Source organism: Daldinia caldariorum (genome assembly GCF_022478825.1).
Source record: "Daldinia caldariorum strain CBS 122874 unplaced genomic scaffold F4812scaffold_2, whole genome shotgun sequence".
Lineage (NCBI taxonomy): Eukaryota > Fungi > Ascomycota > Sordariomycetes > Xylariales > Hypoxylaceae > Daldinia > Daldinia caldariorum.
The window spans coordinates 839,746-859,241 of NW_025953038.1; the positions used below are offsets into that span (position 1 = coordinate 839,746).

The window sequence follows — 19,496 nt, forward strand, 5'->3', positions numbered from 1 at the left end:
GCTTAACTTCCAGACAACATAGTCATTACCGTAGTCATTCAGGCGTGTGTTCATAAACAATGAAGCCTGATGCCATTGTTTGTAGGTACCTAAAGAAGAAGAGAAGAGAACAAAAAGAAACTTAGATTGATATATGTAATACCTACAATCCTTTGCACATTGACTTTATTAGTGAAGTACGTACGGAGGTACCTAGTAAATGACAAGTACGTAAACCGTACACTAAATTTATTCATACCTAATTTATTCATAAGAAAACCATAAGACCAGAAGACCAGAAGACCAGAAGACCAGAAGGCCAGAAGGCCAGAAGGCCAGAAGGTCAAAATCTCCCCCCGGGCCCACTCGCCCGCCTAGGAACTTTAACTTAATCCCGCCCAGCCGCCCTGATTATCGCCGTGTCTGCGTGTTTGACCCTAGCCCCCTGCGTGCACACTTAACCGAAATAGGATTAGTGTTCGTCGGGCCTCCTCGATCTTTTCGACGTCGCGCCTCACGCGGGCATCAGTCATCCACAACTTTACCTTCGGACATTGACTTGCTTGACAACTTTCCATCGCAACCATTTTTTCCGCAAACGCCGATTTTGATCATCGTTGTTCCATTCGTGTAACTCGCTATAGCTTTTTTCATCACTTTGCTTTTCAACCATCGATTTCACTTCTTTTGACGACGAATGATAGAGTATTCAGCGCTTGCTTCCTCGAGATAATTTAACCGTAGGGTGGACGATTGGGACCTAATCCTAAACCGATAAGTAGTAAAGAGAGGGAAAAGGTATATAGAAGAATTGAGGAGTTGAGAAGAATTAGGCTTTGGGATTGGAATTCAAGATGCAGGCCCCTTCTGCTTCTCAGAGATCGCTACAGCGACGGTCACCCGGACCCGATGGTATTCCCAATGCTCCTATGCGCCCGATGTCACCAGCCGGTATGCAGCCGCGGTCTTCAACGGCTTCAAATAGATCCGTTGGGAGTAGTTCCTCTAGACGTAATGTAAGTTTAAAAGAAGAAGAAAACAAGCAAACATTAAGAAGGATGCGTAACTGGTAACTGGTGTGGTTATCGGTTGCTAGGCAAGGCAAGGCGGGGTGAGGGTGGTGGTGTATTGTAATCTTTCAATATCCTGCCTCGTTTTTGTTTGCTTTCAACCCGTCCTATTTATTTCGTCCCATGTCTACTATTTCCGGATTAATATGCTAACGGTATGGTTCTACCGATAGCAATCTAATGGGGCATCTATGCCACTATCTCAAATAGAAAAGAGTGTTACGCATCTACTCGTCGCGACGAAGCAACTACTCGAGACATTAACGCAGTGGTCGCGCGGCCAAGCCACCGATACTCAAGTATCCGACGTCTATGTTAGATTGGGTTATGAGTTTAATATGGCCTGCCGTGCATTTACTGCAATCAATGTAGACACATCCGACCTAGGAAACGTCCCAGAAAACTTAAGACACATATTAGAGGCTACTCTGAGCCAGGAGGCCAACACGGAGAGTCTTGAGAAGTATCTGCCACGGATACGAGACATCATCATACATCTTCTACACGGTCTTAAAAGAAAACAGCAGAAATTGCGTCAGAAGCAAAGTCGAGATAAAGACGGGAATACTTCGCCTGAATCAGCTAGCATTGCTAGCCGTACCATGAGCAGCAGCACCACTGGAAGTAATAACACTGGCCTTACAAGCCTTCTAAACGAGGGAATCGAGAACGGGTACGCTAGCCCCCAACAGAACGAAAGGATGGCACCACCACAGCAACAGCAGAGCGAAGGCCCGCCACCGCCGGTGGTTAGTCAGTCCCCCAATCGACGAACTCTACCGCGAGACCAGTCCAACGCTTCCTTCAACTCCGAGCAATCATCTCTGTCAAGTAATACTATGCAGAACATACCAGTGCTTCCTCCATATCCCGGAGATGAGACTACAATACCTACAGGGCCCTCAGGGGGTAATTTCGATATTGACTCATTCCCACCACCCCCTCCGCCGCCAAAAACGCAGAGCGCGTTCGCTGCTTTGCAAAGAGGAGGGGATCTGGAAAGAAGAGCATCGCGAAGGTATTCCGCCTATCAGATATCCAAACATCTGGGAGCACCAACCAATGGTGTGCCTATGCTACCTACTCAGAACACCCCAATACCGAATCGCGGACGTGGAGAAGTAAGAGAATCATTGCGAGCAGTCCAAGTTCGTGAAACTTTACGGCATAGTCGTAACACATCCAACCAATCTAAAAATGCGTATGAAGCGTCTTCGCCGGTTCGAATCCCCAGCAAGGTTACCGAGGAGGGCTCGAAACCCGATCTACCACCCCCCCAATCGGAAAGTCCGCCGGCTCAATCCCCAGAAGAGAGGTACAGACCTTCTGCTACTATATCCGGACCTCTAGACGATGCCTTTCCCGTAGTGGGGACCCCGACCCCGACCTCGCCCGAGAAGCCAAAGCCAAGGATAGATACAAATGTAGAACCCAAGGCGCGGCCCCAAACCCCTCCGGAAAAGCAGCGCAAACAATCCATACAAGAGCAATCACCTCCCTTGGACAAAGAGCTTACCTTGTTTTTGCAATACAAGTCCAAGGTGAAGAAGTTTGTACTTCCGGAGGGTTATACAGGCTTGTCGATTGGACGCTTGCAGCTTGCATTCATCGAGAAGTTTTCCTGGAACACTGCCCTAAACGGAAGCGATCTTCCGGAGATCTATATTCAAGACCCCATCTCCGGGGTGCGGCACGAGCTTGAAGACTTATCCGATATCAAAGACCGTACAGTTCTTGCGCTAAACGTCGAGCCGCTTGACGAGGTCAAGAAACACTTTGATGAGGGTTTTGTGGTCTTAAAAAAGGCAGTAGATGAGATAAAGCAGAACGTTACCGACCAAGGATCTGCTTTGCAAAGAGTGTCAGATAGGCAATTGGAGACGGCCAAGGAGATGGCTCGTATGGCTGCAGCACCGCCGGCCATCGTGGACGGTGTTAAGCTTGGCGGAGCTGGCGCAGGCGCCAAACTCAATAATGGCCAACTTAGGGAGTTGCAGACTCTACGACGGGATCTGGCCGTCTTACGACAGACGTATTCGAACTTCCAGACCGAGATCCAGAGCTCTATGTCTTCATTACGAAGCAAAGCAGCTAATGTCAAGGTTGCGGCTGCCAAGGCTTCAGTGCCCGAGGAAGGTGACTCTGGGTATGCCTATGTGATGAAAGGTCGCAAACAACTCAATTCAGACTCTGACCGACTCGTTACCAAAGTGGATGACCTTCAAGATCTGGTTGAAGACTTGCGCAAGGACGTCGTTAATCGCGGCGTGAGACCCTTGCCACGTCAACTAGAGGGCGTATCTAAGGATATCCAAGTCCTGACCAAAGAGCTCAAGAAGGTGCAAGAGTATATGAGGCGAGAGAAGCCGATTTGGACTAAGATTTGGGAGAAAGAATTGGAAGAAGTCTGCCAGGGTCGTGACGAGCTCAAGGTCATGGAAGACCTAATGATTGACTTACAAGATGACATCGAAAAGGCTTCTGAGACTTTCACATTGGTTGAGCAAGCTACCAAGGAACAGATGAAGGAAAGTGCGCCAACGTCACGACAGTTCTCAAAGGGCCTGCATAATCTCGGGAACAGCGCCGACCCAACCGCTGCAAAGGAGGGTGTGTTAGGCGAAGTAAGAGCTCTGCAGCCGAATCACGAAGACAGGCTACAGGCCATAGAACGTGCAGAAAAGCTACGGCAGAAGGAATTGGAGAGCCGGCGAGAGAACCCTCTGATGAAGGAATTGACTAAATTTGTCGCCGAGGGAAGGTTGAAGAAGAGTGGAGGATTTGAGGAAGTTGAGCGAGCGAGGATGGCTAAGGACGAGCGAATACGACGAGAGGTTTGGGAACGAATGAATGGCATGATGGCTGATGAACCGGCCGGAGGGGAAGAAGAGGAGGAAGAGGAAGAAGAAGAGGAGGAGGAGGAAGAAGTGGAAGAGGAAGAGGAGGAAGAGGAAGGTGAAGAAGGCGAAGAAGCCGAGGAATTCGAGGAAATTGAGGAAGAAGTGGAAGAACATGACTTGGAGGCGGAAACAGAGGCAGAGACCGACGCGGAGGTTGAGGCGAAGGTGGAAGAACCTACGAAGAAGGCAAATCCCGCTAAGAAGCTAGCCCACGATGATATATAAGGCTAAGAGTCTGTTGATAAGATGTACACCTTAATTCCTTGTCTTGTTTTTAGTCATCACAGGTGTTATTCGCGCATAGCTTTGGACGGTCAACACTGTATTGCCCTAACCTTTTTATTTTTGTCCTGATAGCTTATTTTACAGTTTTTCCCACCTTTGCGTTTCATGATGATCCGGGGTGGTCTGATACTGAGGAACAAATGATTGCCCCTTTTGTTATTGACTATTAGAGATAGTTAAACGAGATATTTATCAAGTCCAAGTTTGTAAATACAGCCAAGTCCTCGAGCATGCGAAGATCAAGGTGCATGTTTGGCAGTCCCTTTCTATGTATGAGCCTAGCATTCAATAGGTAGGTACCTAAGGTTAAGTATGAGCAAGTGATAGCTTAAGGAACAATAGGCTTTTTGCAATTCAACTTTGAGTTGGGAATTCACTCTTCATGCTCATCCCCTTGAACCTAATTCTGTTCCTGCGGTAAGGAGGCTCTCTGCGACGAAATCAATTATATACGTCGAATCTTAAGACCACAATTTTTCAGGGTCCTAGCGTAGCTGCAAATGCCTGTCTCGCTCGTATCATTACAGTCAGTCCTCTCCCCAGTGACAAGTATGAGGATGAAGGCATTTACGGTAAGAATACTAACAATCACATCCGATTGGAAATGATATCTCTCTTAATACTCATTCTAGCAAGAATCTCATATTACTTAAGAGTCATAACAGTATAAAGTAACTGGAATATCGTAAATAACATCCCTTACACCCGTAAACATATTGATATTTGTACGCATCTTGGTCTATGTATAATCCCTATATTTGTGCACCAAGACGAAATAAAAACAGATGCAACCAACTCACCATTTAAGCCTTCGTAAACCCTTCCCTTTTCCCGTTTATTCTAATCCGTCCCTCACATCATCAGATTTATCATAAACATAACATCACAGCCGAGACAGCCGCGAGGAGCGTCACCATCCGGACACTACTCCGTTCGAGCGCTCCTCCAGCAGAATCTTCATCACCATCTTTTCCATCCTCATCACCACCCCCTCCCGTCTGCGCCTGCCCATCCTTCGCAAACGCCGGGTCCACAGGCCGCGCCCCGCTATCCGCCGCGGCCGTCCTGCTTCCGCGCACGCAGAACCGCTGCGGGTCCGTCCACGCGGCGTCGACGGCGCGCGCCCACGCGGGCCCGGGCCCGGACGCCGGCAGCAGCATCGCCCGCGTGTAGAAGAACCGGCAGTCCGCCGGCTCGCGCAGGAACTGCAGCGGGGTCCCCGCGTCCCACGGCGCGAAGTTGTTCTTCAGGTTGATCCCGCCCGCCGCGCTCGGGTCCGCCGCGCGCCGGAGCGCGTACGCTGAGCTGAGGAGCGAGAGGGACCCCCCGCCTTGGGGCTTGGTTGGTTGCGCTTGGCTTAAGCTCTGGTTTTTCGCCAGGCTGAGTGCTACGAAGGCGGCTGTGGATATGGCGTCCATGCCGAGGCTTTGGCCGCCCTGTTATGTTGGTTTTTAGTATATATAAATCCGGGTGTATGTTTACTTGTGCGTTATGGCTTCCTTTAAGGAGTCGGGGGGGTCGGGGTAAAGGAAGGGGGATGTTTACCTCGACGCCGCCTAAAGATTGCATCTGCGCGTTCTGCGGTCGTCCACCCACGGACACCGTCTTTACACGTTCTTGGAAGAGCATGAGGTACGAGAATGTCGTGCACGTCGAGCTGCACGCCCCGTCCGTAAGCAGCACGATGTTCTCCGACTTAAAGGGGGGCGGGCTCGCTTCGGCCTGGCTTCCGTTTGATAATGACCCGGTCGTATCAAGCACGTTGTTCGGCTCCCCGATATACTGCGTGAACCTGTCGTTGTGGAGCGTCACCGGCGCCATGATGTCGTCCACCGTTTCGAATTTCACCCCCTGAGGCGAGCCCACGCCCGCCGGGGAGATGTTGTCGAAGAACACCGGGAATGACTCCAGAGCGTTCTTCTGGTCCGTCGCGGAAGACGACGCGAATATCTCGGAGATGTCTACTAGGCTGTCCGAGAGACGCATGTTGTTGGCGGTGAACTTGTTGGCGCCGGGAAAGAGCTTCGATCGAGTTAGTTTAGGTACTTGGGTAGGTAGGTACGGTACGTATCAAAAGCTGACGGCTGCAAATTGAGAGGAGAATCGGTAGGTGAGGTGACAAACCTGTCCAAAGAGCTCGAATCCGGCTGCTATGAAACCGCCGCCATTGGCCGTTAGATCAATTACCAGCCGTTGTTTCTTAGCACTTTGGCATCGGGCGAGGAACTCCTGTACCGCATTTTGAAAGGAGGTTAAGTACTGCTCATCGTCTTCTTCAAAAGACGTTATAGCCAGCACTGCAACATCCTCGTACCCATCTGCGTCAAGGAAATATCCCGCCGTGGTGTTCTCGGGGGTATTTGCTATAAGAGTTAGGTCCGGAGACGTCGCTCGCGCGCGCGGACTCACGTTTCGCTTACGCTTTGAGGGCGCTTTCGAAGCTTTATTTTCCGAACCGGAAGGTTGCTTCGGGGTGCAGAATCGGTCGTAGTAATCGTCTCCGGTAATGATACCGACGAAGCTTTCCGCACCTTGGTTGAGCGTCGCCGTCGTATCGCCGAATTCGGACTTGCCGTCCTCGTAGGTCAGTGTCAGTCTAGGTCCCAAGTATATCTCGCTTCTCCCCCATGGACTCTGCGCATTGGGACTGGCGTATGTTGGGAACAGGCTGTTCCACTGCGCATCGATGTCCTGGAAGCTTCCGAACTGCGCGCCTAGATCTATCATGAAGCTCGTGGCATTCTGGCCGTTGATCTCGGCGATTGGGACTGCTGAGCCGGATTCTAAATCGGCTGGACGATATTAATAGATGAGTAAAGAGTAGCCGCCACGAGTCTTCGAAACTAATGGCTTTTAGGTTGGGTAGGCTTACACAATCGATAAAGCTTTGGTAGAGAAATACCGTCGGTCGACACAGAGACGATGTCTTGGGCTAATCTGTTTTCAAAAGTGAATGCCGTAAAGACATCGGGCGTATAGAAGAAGTGGCCATCGTGAGCCGCGTTTATCGTTTGTACGATTGCAACCTGGAAGTCATACTCGCTCTCGTAGCCCCCTTGCGTCGCTGTATCCAGTATCTTATCTAGACTCCCCTGTACGTCGACAGTAGGAAACCCGTAAGACTTGGGGGGATCTTTCAGCCAAGCAAGAGTAGACTGCCATTCCACGAAAGCCTTGAGACTTTGAATGAGTTGCTGTGCTGGTTGAACCCGATTTGGGACTGAGCGAAGACACTCATATGCAAAAGACGCCCCGAAGGTTGATAGGCCTAGGGTCTCGTTAGAATCTCATAGATAACTTCCGCGTTGAAAATATATATACATACCAGAAGAAGATATACGTCCACATGCTGTTGGGTTCACCTTTGTTGACGGTGTTGCTTGAGGAGATGCTAATACCGTTACTCCTAAAACGGCAAGCGAAAGTAACCTGTGCATGTCTTAGCAAGGGGCCGGATAGATCAACTACCCCCCAAAAATAATACAGGGTAGTATATAGAAGAAGAAGAATAGAAACACGATCAACGGTTACATGTCATTAAAACGCAAACGATCTGAATAATGATTACCTAGTATCTATTATATAATTACAACTTGAATGTGTAGGACTATCCGATCTCACAAGATATCTTCATCGCATATATCTTTGTCCTAAGAGTTATGATATGTTACCTATGAAACAACTTGTACTGCAGGATTTTCAGCCTCCTGTCCTCACTATAGTCTGTAACGGTTCAGGGCCCTGCATGTTTGATGCTATTTGCAGAATATTACTTACCTTATACAGTATCAGAGTTAGTTATTCCATCGTTGTGATTGGTCAGTACGAATACTCCTGTTGGTAAACCTAAATGCAGCGTTCGAGAGTCATGACCGCAAGCAGTTAAGTATCACACAAGATATAAGCACTAAGGTACCCCGGATTGTTAGATCCCGAAGATTACCTAGATCACATCGCCTGGGCGGTCTTTTTACTTCTGGTTCGGAAAATCAAAGAATCCTGAGACGTATGTGGCTGAAGCGTGCCAAGCAGTGCTTATGATGTGATGAAGACGAACCTTGCGGATTGGTAAAAGCATCTTGAGATGCTGAAGTCTCTATGATATGATGGCATTCAAGAAACGAAGTGCCTAGCGGTTTCAACGTAATTTTAGTACATTATTGAACTCACGTAGAGCTGTTGAGAGGCCTATATACTGTATACACCGTAACGAGGTAGTAGTATCTTGGTTAATCAGCTATGAGCGCACTTACTACACGGTAAGGATGATTGGATACATCAATTTCTCGCTAGGTAGCCAATCCAAGAACATATGTCGGTATAATTCGGTCCCGTTCATTAGCCATCTCAACCATTCCTAACATATACGTGGTTATCATAGGTCGGATGTTAGTAAGGCATATCTTTCACCGAACACAATCAAGTTATCCTTGCATCAACAGGTGATTTACTGCGGTAAGTTGCCCTATGCTCCAGAAGAAGCTTTCATACTTCTCACGCCTCGGCACTCACCTATTATATTTGTTTCAGAGGATAGTAGCTCGATGAAACATGAGAAACGTTGGGGATAGCCAGAAGCGTCTAGTCCGAAGAATCGCGATGATCACCACCCGAATCCTCCCCGAAGGTGAAGGTATTGCGCTGCGTTTCATCAACCAAGACGTTAGTGGCTCCTCCTACTGAAGCCTTCGGGGGGTGGGGGACATCACCGAACCTATGTCGTGGAAATCTGGAGGGAGTACTCCTATCGGTACGAATCTACGATTTAAGATCCTCGAACCACTCATCTACCATAAGATCCGAAACAAGAGCTTCAAGCGGCCCCTGCTTATATTCATTACTACCGACGGTATCCCGAGTGCTGAAGGAGGCTCCGCGTTTGCCGATGCTATTTTGGAATGCGGCGAGAAGTTGGAAGAAGTCGACTATCCTCGCAAAAGTGTGTTTACCTACCTTGGGTACCTACATATTATCTCTGCCCAGTCCATACATCCTTACCGCTTCTAACTGCTACTTATAAGTACTAACCATATAAGCTCAGGTGTAAAGTTCATGGTTGGGCAGATTGGAACATCATCCAGAGCTATAGAAGACCACACGGACTTGCACATCTTAGAAAAGCTGGATAAGAAACTAAAGAGGTTCCATGACAACGACCGGGAATTCGAGCGATGGGTAAGCAACCCTTAATTTATTCCCTATCCCATGCCCTATCCTAGACTTGCGAGTTTCTGACTCTTTTTCTTCTACTGATTGATTGAGACTCTGTTCTCGTCTGTCCATCAAGGAAGTTAAAGCTCGAAGCTGCTATCAAACTCGCCACATGACCACCACATTGATTGGTACAGGAAGTTTATATCTACATCGGTGGTAATATAATATAAATTTGTAATTTTCGCGGAGCAATGCGTATACTTCTTATGGTGTTTCTTACGTCGTTATCATTGGCCTACCGCGGAATCACCTTGAGGAGTGAAAGAAGTGTTAGGACCAGCCTGCAGAACTATAAATTGGTCTATTAAGGTCCACAAACAGGCCTGTGTATGCGGTATCTATTTCAATAGCTACCTTAGGTACCCAGGTAGATTATAATTTGTTTCTCTATCATGTTCAACACCGTGATTTAATTTAATGATGCTGGTGGTCCGTGAGCTATGATGATAGAATTACGGAAGTTCCACGGTTTTGTGTTGTTCATAACAATAATTGATGGTAGTGTCGGGGTCAAGTTGGCGGAAGACCAGAGCGAGTCTCAGGGATGGCCCTATAAAAGTTACGTATAAGCCAATCCAATGCATGGGTACCTAAGATAAAGTATCTTGGGAGGCTACTATGTAGTAATAAGAGCGCAGAGCAAGCAGTCTTCGCAGGATTATTCTGATTGTAAGAGATACGATGGCTACAGGCAGTCAGTCACAAGAGCATTGAGGCAGCATCTGGTTTTACTTTTGTTTATTGTAGACTACTTCATAGCGAACGGTTCATCCATGCGCATGGTCTGTGTTAGAGCATCAAGTACAAGTGCTCCTACTTCTGCACCCTAGCGACACGAAGTGCAAGCTTAAGGGTATACCCGAATTCCACCCAATTCCCATTTCGTAATTCATTGTTTCCCATCCCAAGAACTTCCAAAATCATCCTAGCCTATAGGTAACTCCATCCCAACAAAGAAAGAACATAGGTACGTCAATATAGATTTATTTTAGGTAGGTATTTACTCTTTGTGCACCTTGTTGATGCCGTACTTGATCCGTCGGTCGACGCCCTGGGCCACCCTTTCTAGCGGTAGCCGGTTGTCGATCTTCTTGACGGTCTTCTCGAGGCGGGGCTCGATGCGCTGGGCGATCCTCTGCGCGGGAGGAGCGAAGTAGGAGATGTTGCGTTCCCATCGGGGCGCCCACCGGGCCGTCTGGCTTGCTAGGCGTTCCTCGGCGCCGGGGAGCATGAAGTAGAACGGAGCGAAGCCTGCAACGCCAGCGATGCCGAAGGTGGCGATCTCAGTCCTGTTGGCACTGGGGATACGGACGGGCATGTTGGAAATTGTTTTTTTTTCTTTTTGGTAATGAGTTTGTAATGGGTGACGATGATGAGGACAATTTGAATACGTCTAGGTTTGGATGGCTTGGCTCGGGTTGATGTATAGAGTATATAGAGTAAATAGGTTTATATAATAATGGTTTCTGTTCTCGATTAAATCGTTTAGGTAGTACTTTAGAGACAGGTATGAACTCTTCCTGCGATACACCTGGATCGAAGGTAATTCCTTATTCCAAAGATGTAGGCAAGAAAGAACTCCGTGTAACTCCTAAAACTTTCGAAACTCGAGGGAGTCCGCTGGTTTTTAAAGGGGGGAGGGAGAAAGGCAGGCAAGTTGATCGAGTTGATACTTGCCCCCTTTAGACTTAGCCCGTCGTGGCCTGACTTTTGTGTTTGTCCTCTCTGTCTTAGGTAGGAAAGAAAGAAGACAGTAAGGATGAAGCGGGGTAAACCAATAATAACAGGTCATGGCGTTGCGTCAACCTTTTCAAGGGCCAACCATATAGCCGTATGCGATGTACTGCAGGATTAAGTTGGACAATACATAAAGCGTACATCAACGTCGACATGCCATAGGCCAGACCCTGTAGAAGTGACGCTGCCCTTGATTACTTACCACCCCATCTACCCATGTAAGAGTACCATAATGTGTCCATTACGTTCGTACTTGTAAGAAGGAGCTGAGATTAAATTGATATTGTGATTTGCGAACCGGGGAGGTGTGAGATGTGGGAGTTGGGGTATTGTTCCCATACCACGCCACACACATACACACACACACACACACACATCAGGGAGGGAAGGCAACCTATTGATGTCAGTCGTCAATAGGTATGTGTAAGGTTTAATTCGCTGCCGTTTGAAGATTTCGACTTCAACCATAAGAGCCTCAATTTTTATGAGTACTACCTATTTTTTTTTCGTCTTCGTTTGAATCCTTACTATGGACTAATACGATAATAATAAGTACCTCTGGGTATCTTCTCACGTGTGACGTTTAGAGCGTCTAGAGCGAAGTGGGCTCAGGGGCCTTTCCCCAGACGCTAAATGACCGCTTGCCCCGCTTCCCCAGAGTGGATCTACGCTACTGCCACAACTGCCTTCCAATGCTAAACGCTGCTAGAAGTTAGTGGACTTAGCGGATTGTTATAAGACCCACATCTCTCTTACTAATGTAAGTCCTTAGAGGTCCTTGTAGGTCCTTGTAGGTCCTTGTAGGTCCTTGTATTGTAGGTATTGTACAATACAACACCCGTGGACTGCCCCCCTTAAATGGCTGTTTCAATGATCTCTCTCTCTCTCTCTCTCTCCAGACGGGATCCAACGCAAACAGTAATTCGGTTAGCACTGTACAATACCCATTTCCTACCAGCTGGCTGCACTGTTGGCTGCCGCCTGGTCCTCCTGTCCTCCTACATAAGGTAACAGAGATACCCAACTTCCTACATATTCGGTCCTAATTGCGACAGCCCATCCGAAGGGCATCATGCTCAGAGAATCGTGCTTTAGTCGGACGATGATTTTCTTTTTAAGGTCCCAAGCATCGCTGTTACTCAACCATTTGAGACTCGCACAAAGCCGTCACCGCCGTCGTATGATTTGTAAACTATTATCTTGCTACCACGCCTGACCGATTTTATCATCCATGGCCAATCTAAGGTTCGGTGGGCTTTGTTCTCGGAAGCAAGGACGTTTGGGTCCGCCACTGGGTTTACCCTACATACACCCACTTCCCAAGCAACAGTTTGCCTTTCTTCCTCGGGGAGATCCATTACATACTCCGACGACTTTATGGGCCAGGCCATAATCGTAATAGACATATTCCACAACGCACGGTGCATAATACCTAGGGCAAAGCGCTGGAGGGAAACAATTATGCCTTGGCATAAAGAATTATGAAAATTACTTCTTTTCTCAATAAGAAGGACATTTAAAATCACCAGCGCTACAAGGAAGAATTTCAATGTCCGAGTGATGATAGTCACGACATATACAAACGAGCCGAGGATCTCAGTTCTACTTACAACAATTGAAATAGGTAGGTGATTGCCCCAATTCTCAGTATGGAAGACTCCATGTCATTACGGAAAGAACCTATAGAGTAACGTAACAGTATGCGGAAGACTTAGTACTTACTGTAAGTATTTTTTGGGTTAGTGGTTTATTTATTTTTATTTTTTTCTATTACACAAGTTGATCCACTGCTCCTTTCTTTTTTCTCTCTTTCTTTTTCTTTAAGAGTGCCTGGTATTACCCAGATCAACTCGCTCTACTAGAAGGAGGACGATATTTAGTCACAACGAAGCCTACCTTTGTAGTTAGGTAAACTGTGTTCCTTCTAGGTGTGCTACGGCTTCTACCCAAGCCCTTCCTTCGAGGTAATCTATTGCCTTCCTATCGACCTCCTCGTCAGGCCCGTCTCGGATAGCGTGGTAGACGCGAAACCATTCCAACGCTTCGCGGTCTTGGATTTTGGCCGGGAAGTAGGAACTCAACAACGGGCAGCTATTTACGTATTCCCACCACGATGGATAGGAACCCGCCAACTCCTAGTCGACCAGCCCTAAGAAGTTACCGTCCTTGACCATAATATTTCCCTCGTGCACGTCAGAATGGCTAAAGGTAAATGGCTGACCGGAGGGCATCTTGGCCATAAATGCGTCGAACGTTGGTTTGTCGAGCCGATCGGCAATAGAAAGACCTAACATAGACGCGAGATCGCTATCCGACGTGCCGACCGAATAGGACCCAGATGATGAATCCGGTAAAGGCTTTAATAAATGGAAGTTGTTGACTGGCCTTCCATCACGCTTCGCCATGACTGGCGAAATAAAGATCTTGAGATGAAGAAGATATTGACCTACCTGATAGCCGATGCGAGCGATGTCATCAGGCCCCAGTGTTGGTAGTGCATCCTCCAGCGATTCGCCTTCGACTTGGCGCTGTACGATGAAGAATTTATCTCCATCCCTCCAGGACAGTTCCACTTCGGGGACCTGAGGTGTATCTAGCCTTCCTGCAAATCCTCCCATGATAAAGCTAATGTTGGCAACCTCTACCTCACAGCCTGGCTCGTATCTTCGTTCCTTTAATGTATAGCCATCTCCGAGCGCCCAGGTGAAGCGGCCACCGGGCTTCTGAGCAAGGAGTCGGCAGCTGGGCTGGGCATCAAGTTGGGCCTGAGACTCGCTAGCCTCGGGTGCCACTAAGGGTTTGCACTGGAAGCGGGCCGGCATTCTGGCTGATAAAGAAACAGGTCTCTACGGAGATGAAGATTAAAATATTGATACGGTAAATACGTTTTTATCCTTTTCTTTAGAACTGGTGAACAAAAGACCACTTCGATGTCTCCGAAATAACCTGCAAAAAATAGGTGAGACGACATTATATTTATGCCTTAATACCTACCTACCTAAGGGAATACAAGGCATATGCATATTTATGTTCAGGTAAGATTGCTACGTGCACGCGAACAATAATCTCTAAGGTAGTGTAGGTGACGAGGTTATTTACAACGCAGTTGATCATAAACAACTTCGTTGAACAGGGATGCAACGAATTTTGAACCAAGGAGTTGAGAGGTGCCGGAGGTATAGAATAATAACATCGTCAAAATAAACTGTCGATGCTTAGTAGACAACAATTGATATAGAAAATAAAAGCCTTCATCATCAAGGTTGGTGGCAGGTGACGTTTATTCTCTCTTGTCGGGAAAAAGAAAAATAAGGACTTTGAGGCCATTTTGCGCCATTACCTATGGATAGGTACCTAAGGTACATAACCTGCTTACATAGAATTTATCATATTCATTTACTTTTATTTAGGTACTGGAGATACGGAAGAAAGGGATATCAATAGAGATAAAGAGAAATCTGGCGCATCCCTGTACGATCTTGGCATATCACCTTCTATTCTCGGCTGATTTACCCGTGCAGCAAAGTCGTTATCGGCGCGTTTTCTTGCAAATCGGGGTTCTACTGCGCTACTAATAGTATGTATTCCGGCAATGCATATATATATCTCCCTGGCGCAAGGGTCGTATCGCCAGTTAATATATGTAAAAATAAAATTAAAAAATGTTGTGCGTGAGGGTCAATTCGTTCGATATTCTGCTGTTTCTCTAGACCGTAACGGCTTACTCTCGTCTACCTTACGTATGTTCTGAATCGGGGCAATTGACGAACCCAAATGTCGAGCATCGGTGTCTTGGCCATGAATACGAAATGGGCGCTGCTGCTGCTCATCTCCCTTCTCGCAGGGTTATCTTTCGCGCACCCCGATGCGAGATATCCGCCGCGAGGTAACGCTGCGAAGGGATCGAAAACGGCGCGTAGCCCTCTTGCTCGGTTTCGCGAACTTGTTGCTGAAGGACAGGATGCGCCACCAGCTGCTCTTGCTCACGCAGCTGCTGCGAGCTCTCCCTTGGAATGCTTCCAGGTTGCTGAGCCGGTGTTAACACCCCAAGGGCCTACGTTTCGCGACGGCGTTCATGTGCCGATAGACGACGATACGGCTTCAATTGGCGAAGTACCTGGACACACGGTAGTTTTGTTCGAGCACGCCTTCGCAAATAGTTACGGTGCCCCCTACGTTGGTAGGCTTACATACCCCCTTCTGTCTTAAAGTAAACTTTTCTTAATTTTAACTTCGCCAAGGTAATTACACTCCTCCGGACTTCGAATTCGATCATGTAGTCATAAACTTCACCGTCCTCGTGAGGGGCCGGCAGTACGATCGAACGGGCGTCTTCTATCTCGGAGACACGGAGGTGTGGAGAACGTCCACCGCGGAACCGACTTCGTACGGCATCCGCTGGGTCTGGCTGAAAGACCTAACCCCGTTCACGTCCCTCTGGAAGACGCCGCAAACCGTGATCTTCGATCTGGAGAACATCGTAGACAACACCTACACGGGGCTCCTCAACACGACCCTCTCGGCAACGTTCTTCAAGAGCCCCGTGGCTGCAAGTGATGACAGCAGGGGACCTGCCGATCTGATCATCCCCATTTCCGAGCGGACGGGATCGGCGGGGCAGCCGAGCCAGTTCACCTACCCGCAGCAGAATGCGACTAACACGATTAGCTTCCCTCGGAACGCGAACCGTGCCGTGTTTACAGTGGACGTTAAAGCCCAGGGCAACGAGGAGTTCTGGTGGAGCAATGTGCCGCAGAGTGCTGTTCACACCTTTGATCCCGACTATGGCACATACCCCGGGTACTCCCCTTGGCGAGAAGTTCAAGTCTTAATTGATGACCAGCTTGCCGGAGTTTCCTGGCCGTTCCCGGTGATTTACACCGGTGGCGTCGTCCCTCAGCTGCACCGTCCAATCGTCGGAATAGAAGCATTTGATATTAGGGAGCATGAGATTGACATCACCCCCTGGCTACCTCTCCTTTCGGATGGGAAAGAGCACACCTTCACGATCCAGATCATTGGTCTAGTTGACGATGGAAAATCAAGCGCCTCCCTCGCCCCAGTCACGAACAGTGAATGGTATATCACGGGCAAGATTTTCGTCTGGCTTGACGGCGAAGACTCCATCACAACCGGAGAATTGGGTTCTACGTACGTAAGCGATCCCAGCATTGCTTTCTCCCAACGGATCACGCAGAACTCGACGGGCTTCAACGAGACCTTGGATTACACTTTAGCCGTGACACGCACGCTGTCCATCAGCTCCTACGTGAAGACGCAGAACGGCGAGGGCACCGTGACGTGGACGCAGTCCCTGTCGTACTCGAACACCGGCGGCGTGTCCGCGCACGGCAATGACGCGGTCAACACGTTCGGGATCGCAGGCGCCGATGCCGCCACGGGCGCAGGCTTGGACATTTCGTACTCTACGAGCTACAGCTACCCGCTATACTGCAGCAGCACGACGTCGTACCTGCCCGAGGGAAACCTCACGCTGCGCGCGGATCTGAACCAGAGCCTGACGCACGAGGTCCGGGGCGCCTCCGTGTTCCCCAACGGTCTCGAAGCGTTCATTGCCGCCAACACCACCCCCGGCGCGTCGCGGTTCCGGGGCTCGGTGCTGAGGACGTTGAAGAACGGGTCGGCGACGTACTACAGACCCGCGGATAATAGCTACAGCTTGGGCGTCGGGCAGTCGCACCAGATCTTCTCGTTTGAAGCGCTAAATGGTGAAGATGACGGCGAGGATGGAACGCCTGATAATACGGTGGTGTTGTATTATCGCGACGTTAGCGCGTTCAACGATACGATTACTGATAACCATGTTGAGTTTTTGGGGAAAACTGTGGAATAAGCGGAGTTGGACGTCTTGTTTTGAACAGTGTTTTGGCTTTGTAGCTGGAATAGGTGCACCTCCTATAATAAATATTAAGGGGCGACGCTGAAGATGGTACTTGAAGGTACCTTGGTTAGGTACTTCGTAACTTGAAGCACGCTTAAATCGATAAATAGGATAGGGTTATTGAGTAAATGCAGCTATAAAATATTGATATTCAATTACCGAAACTTTGGTCTACTTCTCCAATCTGACTTTTTCACTTTGACACATCCGAAATATATATTCCTAATCAACAATATTTTTATTAGTGCTTTACTCTATGGTTAAAGATTTCACCGTAAATTTGCGTACTTATTTACATCCTACATCAACGATGAAAACTTTTGACATAAGGAAATTCTAGTTTGTGAGGAAAAAAAAAAGAAAGAAAAAACATGGAGGAAGATCGGGCTCAGGCCGATCTGGGCATCGCCGCAGATATCGAGGAGGCCCATGCGGCGCCGCCATCACCACCGGCTCGGAAACAGCCGAAGAAGAGATTTTTAGGGAAGAGATATGTAGGAAGAAAAGCCGCAGAAAGCAATTCCAAAAATGGATCCGGAGATCTGTCCATTGAGGACAGCGGTGCTATTCAAGGTAATAACTAACTAAAACTCATGCCTTCAAAGATATTATCGAGGGGAAATTTTCTAAAAATGATTCCCTAGTATCTCAACCCAGGCGGGCGCCAAGATTACTCAATCAAGTGCCCCCCGAAATTCTAAATGACCCCGAACTCAAGGAGGCGATGGCGCTGCTGCCGTCCAACTACTCGTTCGAGATCCCCAAGACCATCCACCGCATCCGGTCCTCGGGGGCGAGGCGGGTGGCGCTGCAGATGCCCGAGGGCCTGCTCCTGTTCGCCACCACCATCTCGGACATCCTGACGCAGTTCTGCCCCGGCGTCGAGACCCTGATCATGGGCGACGTGACGTACGGCGCGTGCTGCATCGACGACTACACGGCGCGCGCCCTGGGCTGCGACCTCCTCGTGCACTACGCCCACAGCTGCCTGATCCCCGTCGACGTCACCAAGATCAAGGTGCTGTACGTCTTCGTCGACATCAGCATCGACGCCTCGCATCTCCTCGCCACCCTGGAGCGCAACTTCGCCGCCCCCAAGACCCTCGCCGTCGTCGGCACCATCCAGTTCAACGCCACCATCCACGGCGTCAAGCCGGCCCTCGAGAAGGCCGGCTTCCGGGTCCTGGTCCCCCAGATCGCGCCCCTGTCCAAGGGCGAGATCCTCGGCTGCACGTCCCCGCGGCTGCCGGACTCGGACGACGTCGACCTCATCTTGTACCTCGGCGACGGCCGCTTCCACCTCGAGAGCATCATGATCCACAACCCGGCGATCCCGGCGTACCGGTACGACCCGTACGCGCGGAAGCTGACGCGGGAGACGTACGGGCACGCGGAGATGCAGGAGCTGCGGCGGGCGGCGATCGCGGCGGCGAAGGGGGCCAGGAAGTGGGGCCTGATCCTGGGGTCGCTGGGCCGCCAGGGGAACCCGCACACGATGGGCCTGATCGAGGCGAAGCTGGCGGCGAAGGGGGTCCCCCGCGTCCACCTGCTGCTGAGCGAGATCTTCCCCGGCAAGCTCGCCATGATGGCCGACGTCGAGTGCTGGGTGCAGGTCGCGTGCCCGCGGCTCAGCATCGACTGGGGGTACGCGTTCCCGCGTCCGCTGCTGACGCCGTACGAGGCGCTCGTCGCGCTGGACGAGAGGGAGGATTGGAGCCGGAGCGGAGGCGTGTACCCGATGGATTACTACGCGAGGGAGGGGTTGGGGAGGACGAAGGGCGTGGAGGTGTCGAGCTGATAGTTAGGTAGTTGCCTGTTCGCTACTCACTTTTCTTAGGAAGTAGGTAGAGGCAATGCGACGATCGAAGCTTGTCACGCACGACGCGGAGTCTTACATACACGCGTAAAATTGTCTGTCCCTGGTGGTAAAATAGCGGCTTAAACGTGGGCAGCTGTGACAAAACCTGACTCAGGTAGGTAGGTACCAACTCACTCACCATGGCAACCAACCGCCAGTCCCGCGTGTCCTGTCCTGCAGGTGGGTGTCCCGAGGCAAACATACCTAGGTAGGTCGGTACCTTATATATCGTGGTAGCAAGTCGTCTTTCCGGCCAAGGCACCTCGGCCGCTGGATTGTCTAAGGCAGCTCTCTGGCTTAGCGGTCAACGCGCCCGGGTGGCTTGGTCAGAAAAATCTTAACAAGTGTTCGGGTTTTCGTAGGTCTGGATTCGACTCCCCTCTGGGACATTCGAATCCGGACCGAGCTTTTTGTATTCAAACTTTTTTTTTTTTTTTTTTTTTTTTTTTTTTTTTTTTTTTTTTAATTTAATTTTTTTAAATGAAAAAGGTTAAAAAAACAAGGATTTTTTTATTTTATTTATAAAAAGCGACGTATCAATAAAATTGAAA

General features: G+C 49.2%; 7 protein-coding genes across 7 annotated transcripts; 4 read left to right on the forward strand and 3 right to left on the reverse strand.

The window, feature by feature from the left end:
• The first annotated feature begins 396 nt into the window (after nt 1-396).
• On the forward strand, nt 397-4,492 carry F4812DRAFT_413251 (AIP3-domain-containing protein). The gene is made up of 2 exons (XM_047932774.1): nt 397-995; nt 1,223-4,492. The coding sequence occupies exons 1-2, from the start codon at nt 834-836 to the stop codon at nt 4,172-4,174; spliced, it is 3,114 nt and encodes a 1,037-aa protein (XP_047793553.1). The 5' UTR covers nt 397-833; the 3' UTR covers nt 4,175-4,492.
• A 381-nt stretch (nt 4,493-4,873) lies between these two features.
• F4812DRAFT_467403 (uncharacterized protein) lies at nt 4,874-7,981 on the reverse strand (the record flags this gene model as incomplete). The annotated part of the gene is made up of 7 exons (XM_047938652.1): nt 4,874-5,670; nt 5,780-6,256; nt 6,359-7,026; nt 7,107-7,502; nt 7,560-7,663; nt 7,856-7,884; nt 7,952-7,981. The coding sequence occupies 7 exons, from the start codon at nt 7,979-7,981 to the stop codon at nt 5,104-5,106; spliced, it is 2,271 nt and encodes a 756-aa protein (XP_047793554.1). The 3' UTR covers nt 4,874-5,103.
• Nucleotides 7,982-8,950: 969 nt separating this feature from the next.
• On the forward strand, nt 8,951-9,424 carry F4812DRAFT_455352 (uncharacterized protein; the record flags this gene model as incomplete). Its single annotated transcript, XM_047936805.1, has 2 exons — nt 8,951-9,173; nt 9,276-9,424. The coding sequence occupies 2 exons, from the start codon at nt 8,951-8,953 to the stop codon at nt 9,422-9,424; spliced, it is 372 nt and encodes a 123-aa protein (XP_047793555.1).
• A 747-nt stretch (nt 9,425-10,171) lies between these two features.
• Nucleotides 10,172-11,452, reverse strand: F4812DRAFT_413255 (uncharacterized protein). The gene has a single exon (XM_047932775.1). The coding sequence runs from the start codon at nt 10,764-10,766 to the stop codon at nt 10,449-10,451; it is 318 nt and encodes a 105-aa protein (XP_047793556.1). The 5' UTR covers nt 10,767-11,452; the 3' UTR covers nt 10,172-10,448.
• Nucleotides 11,453-12,966: 1,514 nt separating this feature from the next.
• Nucleotides 12,967-14,483, reverse strand: F4812DRAFT_171190 (kinase-like protein). The gene has a single exon (XM_047929944.1). The coding sequence runs from the start codon at nt 14,005-14,007 to the stop codon at nt 13,321-13,323; it is 687 nt and encodes a 228-aa protein (XP_047793557.1). The 5' UTR covers nt 14,008-14,483; the 3' UTR covers nt 12,967-13,320.
• On the forward strand, nt 14,484-17,249 carry F4812DRAFT_171166 (peptide N-acetyl-beta-D-glucosaminyl asparaginase amidase A-domain-containing protein). The gene is made up of 2 exons (XM_047929943.1): nt 14,484-15,365; nt 15,427-17,249. The coding sequence occupies exons 1-2, from the start codon at nt 14,960-14,962 to the stop codon at nt 17,037-17,039; spliced, it is 2,019 nt and encodes a 672-aa protein (XP_047793558.1). The 5' UTR covers nt 14,484-14,959; the 3' UTR covers nt 17,040-17,249.
• A 34-nt stretch (nt 17,250-17,283) lies between these two features.
• On the forward strand, nt 17,284-19,367 carry F4812DRAFT_413259 (diphthamide biosynthesis protein). The gene is made up of 2 exons (XM_047932776.1): nt 17,284-17,660; nt 17,732-19,367. The coding sequence occupies exons 1-2, from the start codon at nt 17,459-17,461 to the stop codon at nt 18,883-18,885; spliced, it is 1,356 nt and encodes a 451-aa protein (XP_047793559.1). The 5' UTR covers nt 17,284-17,458; the 3' UTR covers nt 18,886-19,367.
• Nucleotides 19,368-19,496: the final 129 nt, after the last annotated feature.

Bases quoted from the DNA above. Each gene is read 5' to 3' on its own strand.
- F4812DRAFT_413251 (XM_047932774.1), top strand. From the start codon at position 834: ATGCAGGCCCCTTCTGCTTCTCAGAGATCGCTACAGCGACGGTCACCC. The intron at 996-1,222 runs GTAAGTTTAAAA...TTCTACCGATAG, and splicing joins GTAGTTCCTCTAGACGTAAT to CAATCTAATGGGGCATCTAT.
- F4812DRAFT_413255 (XM_047932775.1), bottom strand. From the start codon at position 10,766: ATGCCCGTCCGTATCCCCAGTGCCAACAGGACTGAGATCGCCACCTTC.
- F4812DRAFT_171190 (XM_047929944.1), bottom strand. From the start codon at position 14,007: ATGCCGGCCCGCTTCCAGTGCAAACCCTTAGTGGCACCCGAGGCTAGC.
- F4812DRAFT_171166 (XM_047929943.1), top strand. From the start codon at position 14,960: ATGTCGAGCATCGGTGTCTTGGCCATGAATACGAAATGGGCGCTGCTG. The intron at 15,366-15,426 runs GTAGGCTTACAT...AACTTCGCCAAG, and splicing joins TTACGGTGCCCCCTACGTTG to GTAATTACACTCCTCCGGAC.
- F4812DRAFT_413259 (XM_047932776.1), top strand. From the start codon at position 17,459: ATGGAGGAAGATCGGGCTCAGGCCGATCTGGGCATCGCCGCAGATATC. The intron at 17,661-17,731 runs GTAATAACTAAC...ATGATTCCCTAG, and splicing joins GGACAGCGGTGCTATTCAAG to TATCTCAACCCAGGCGGGCG.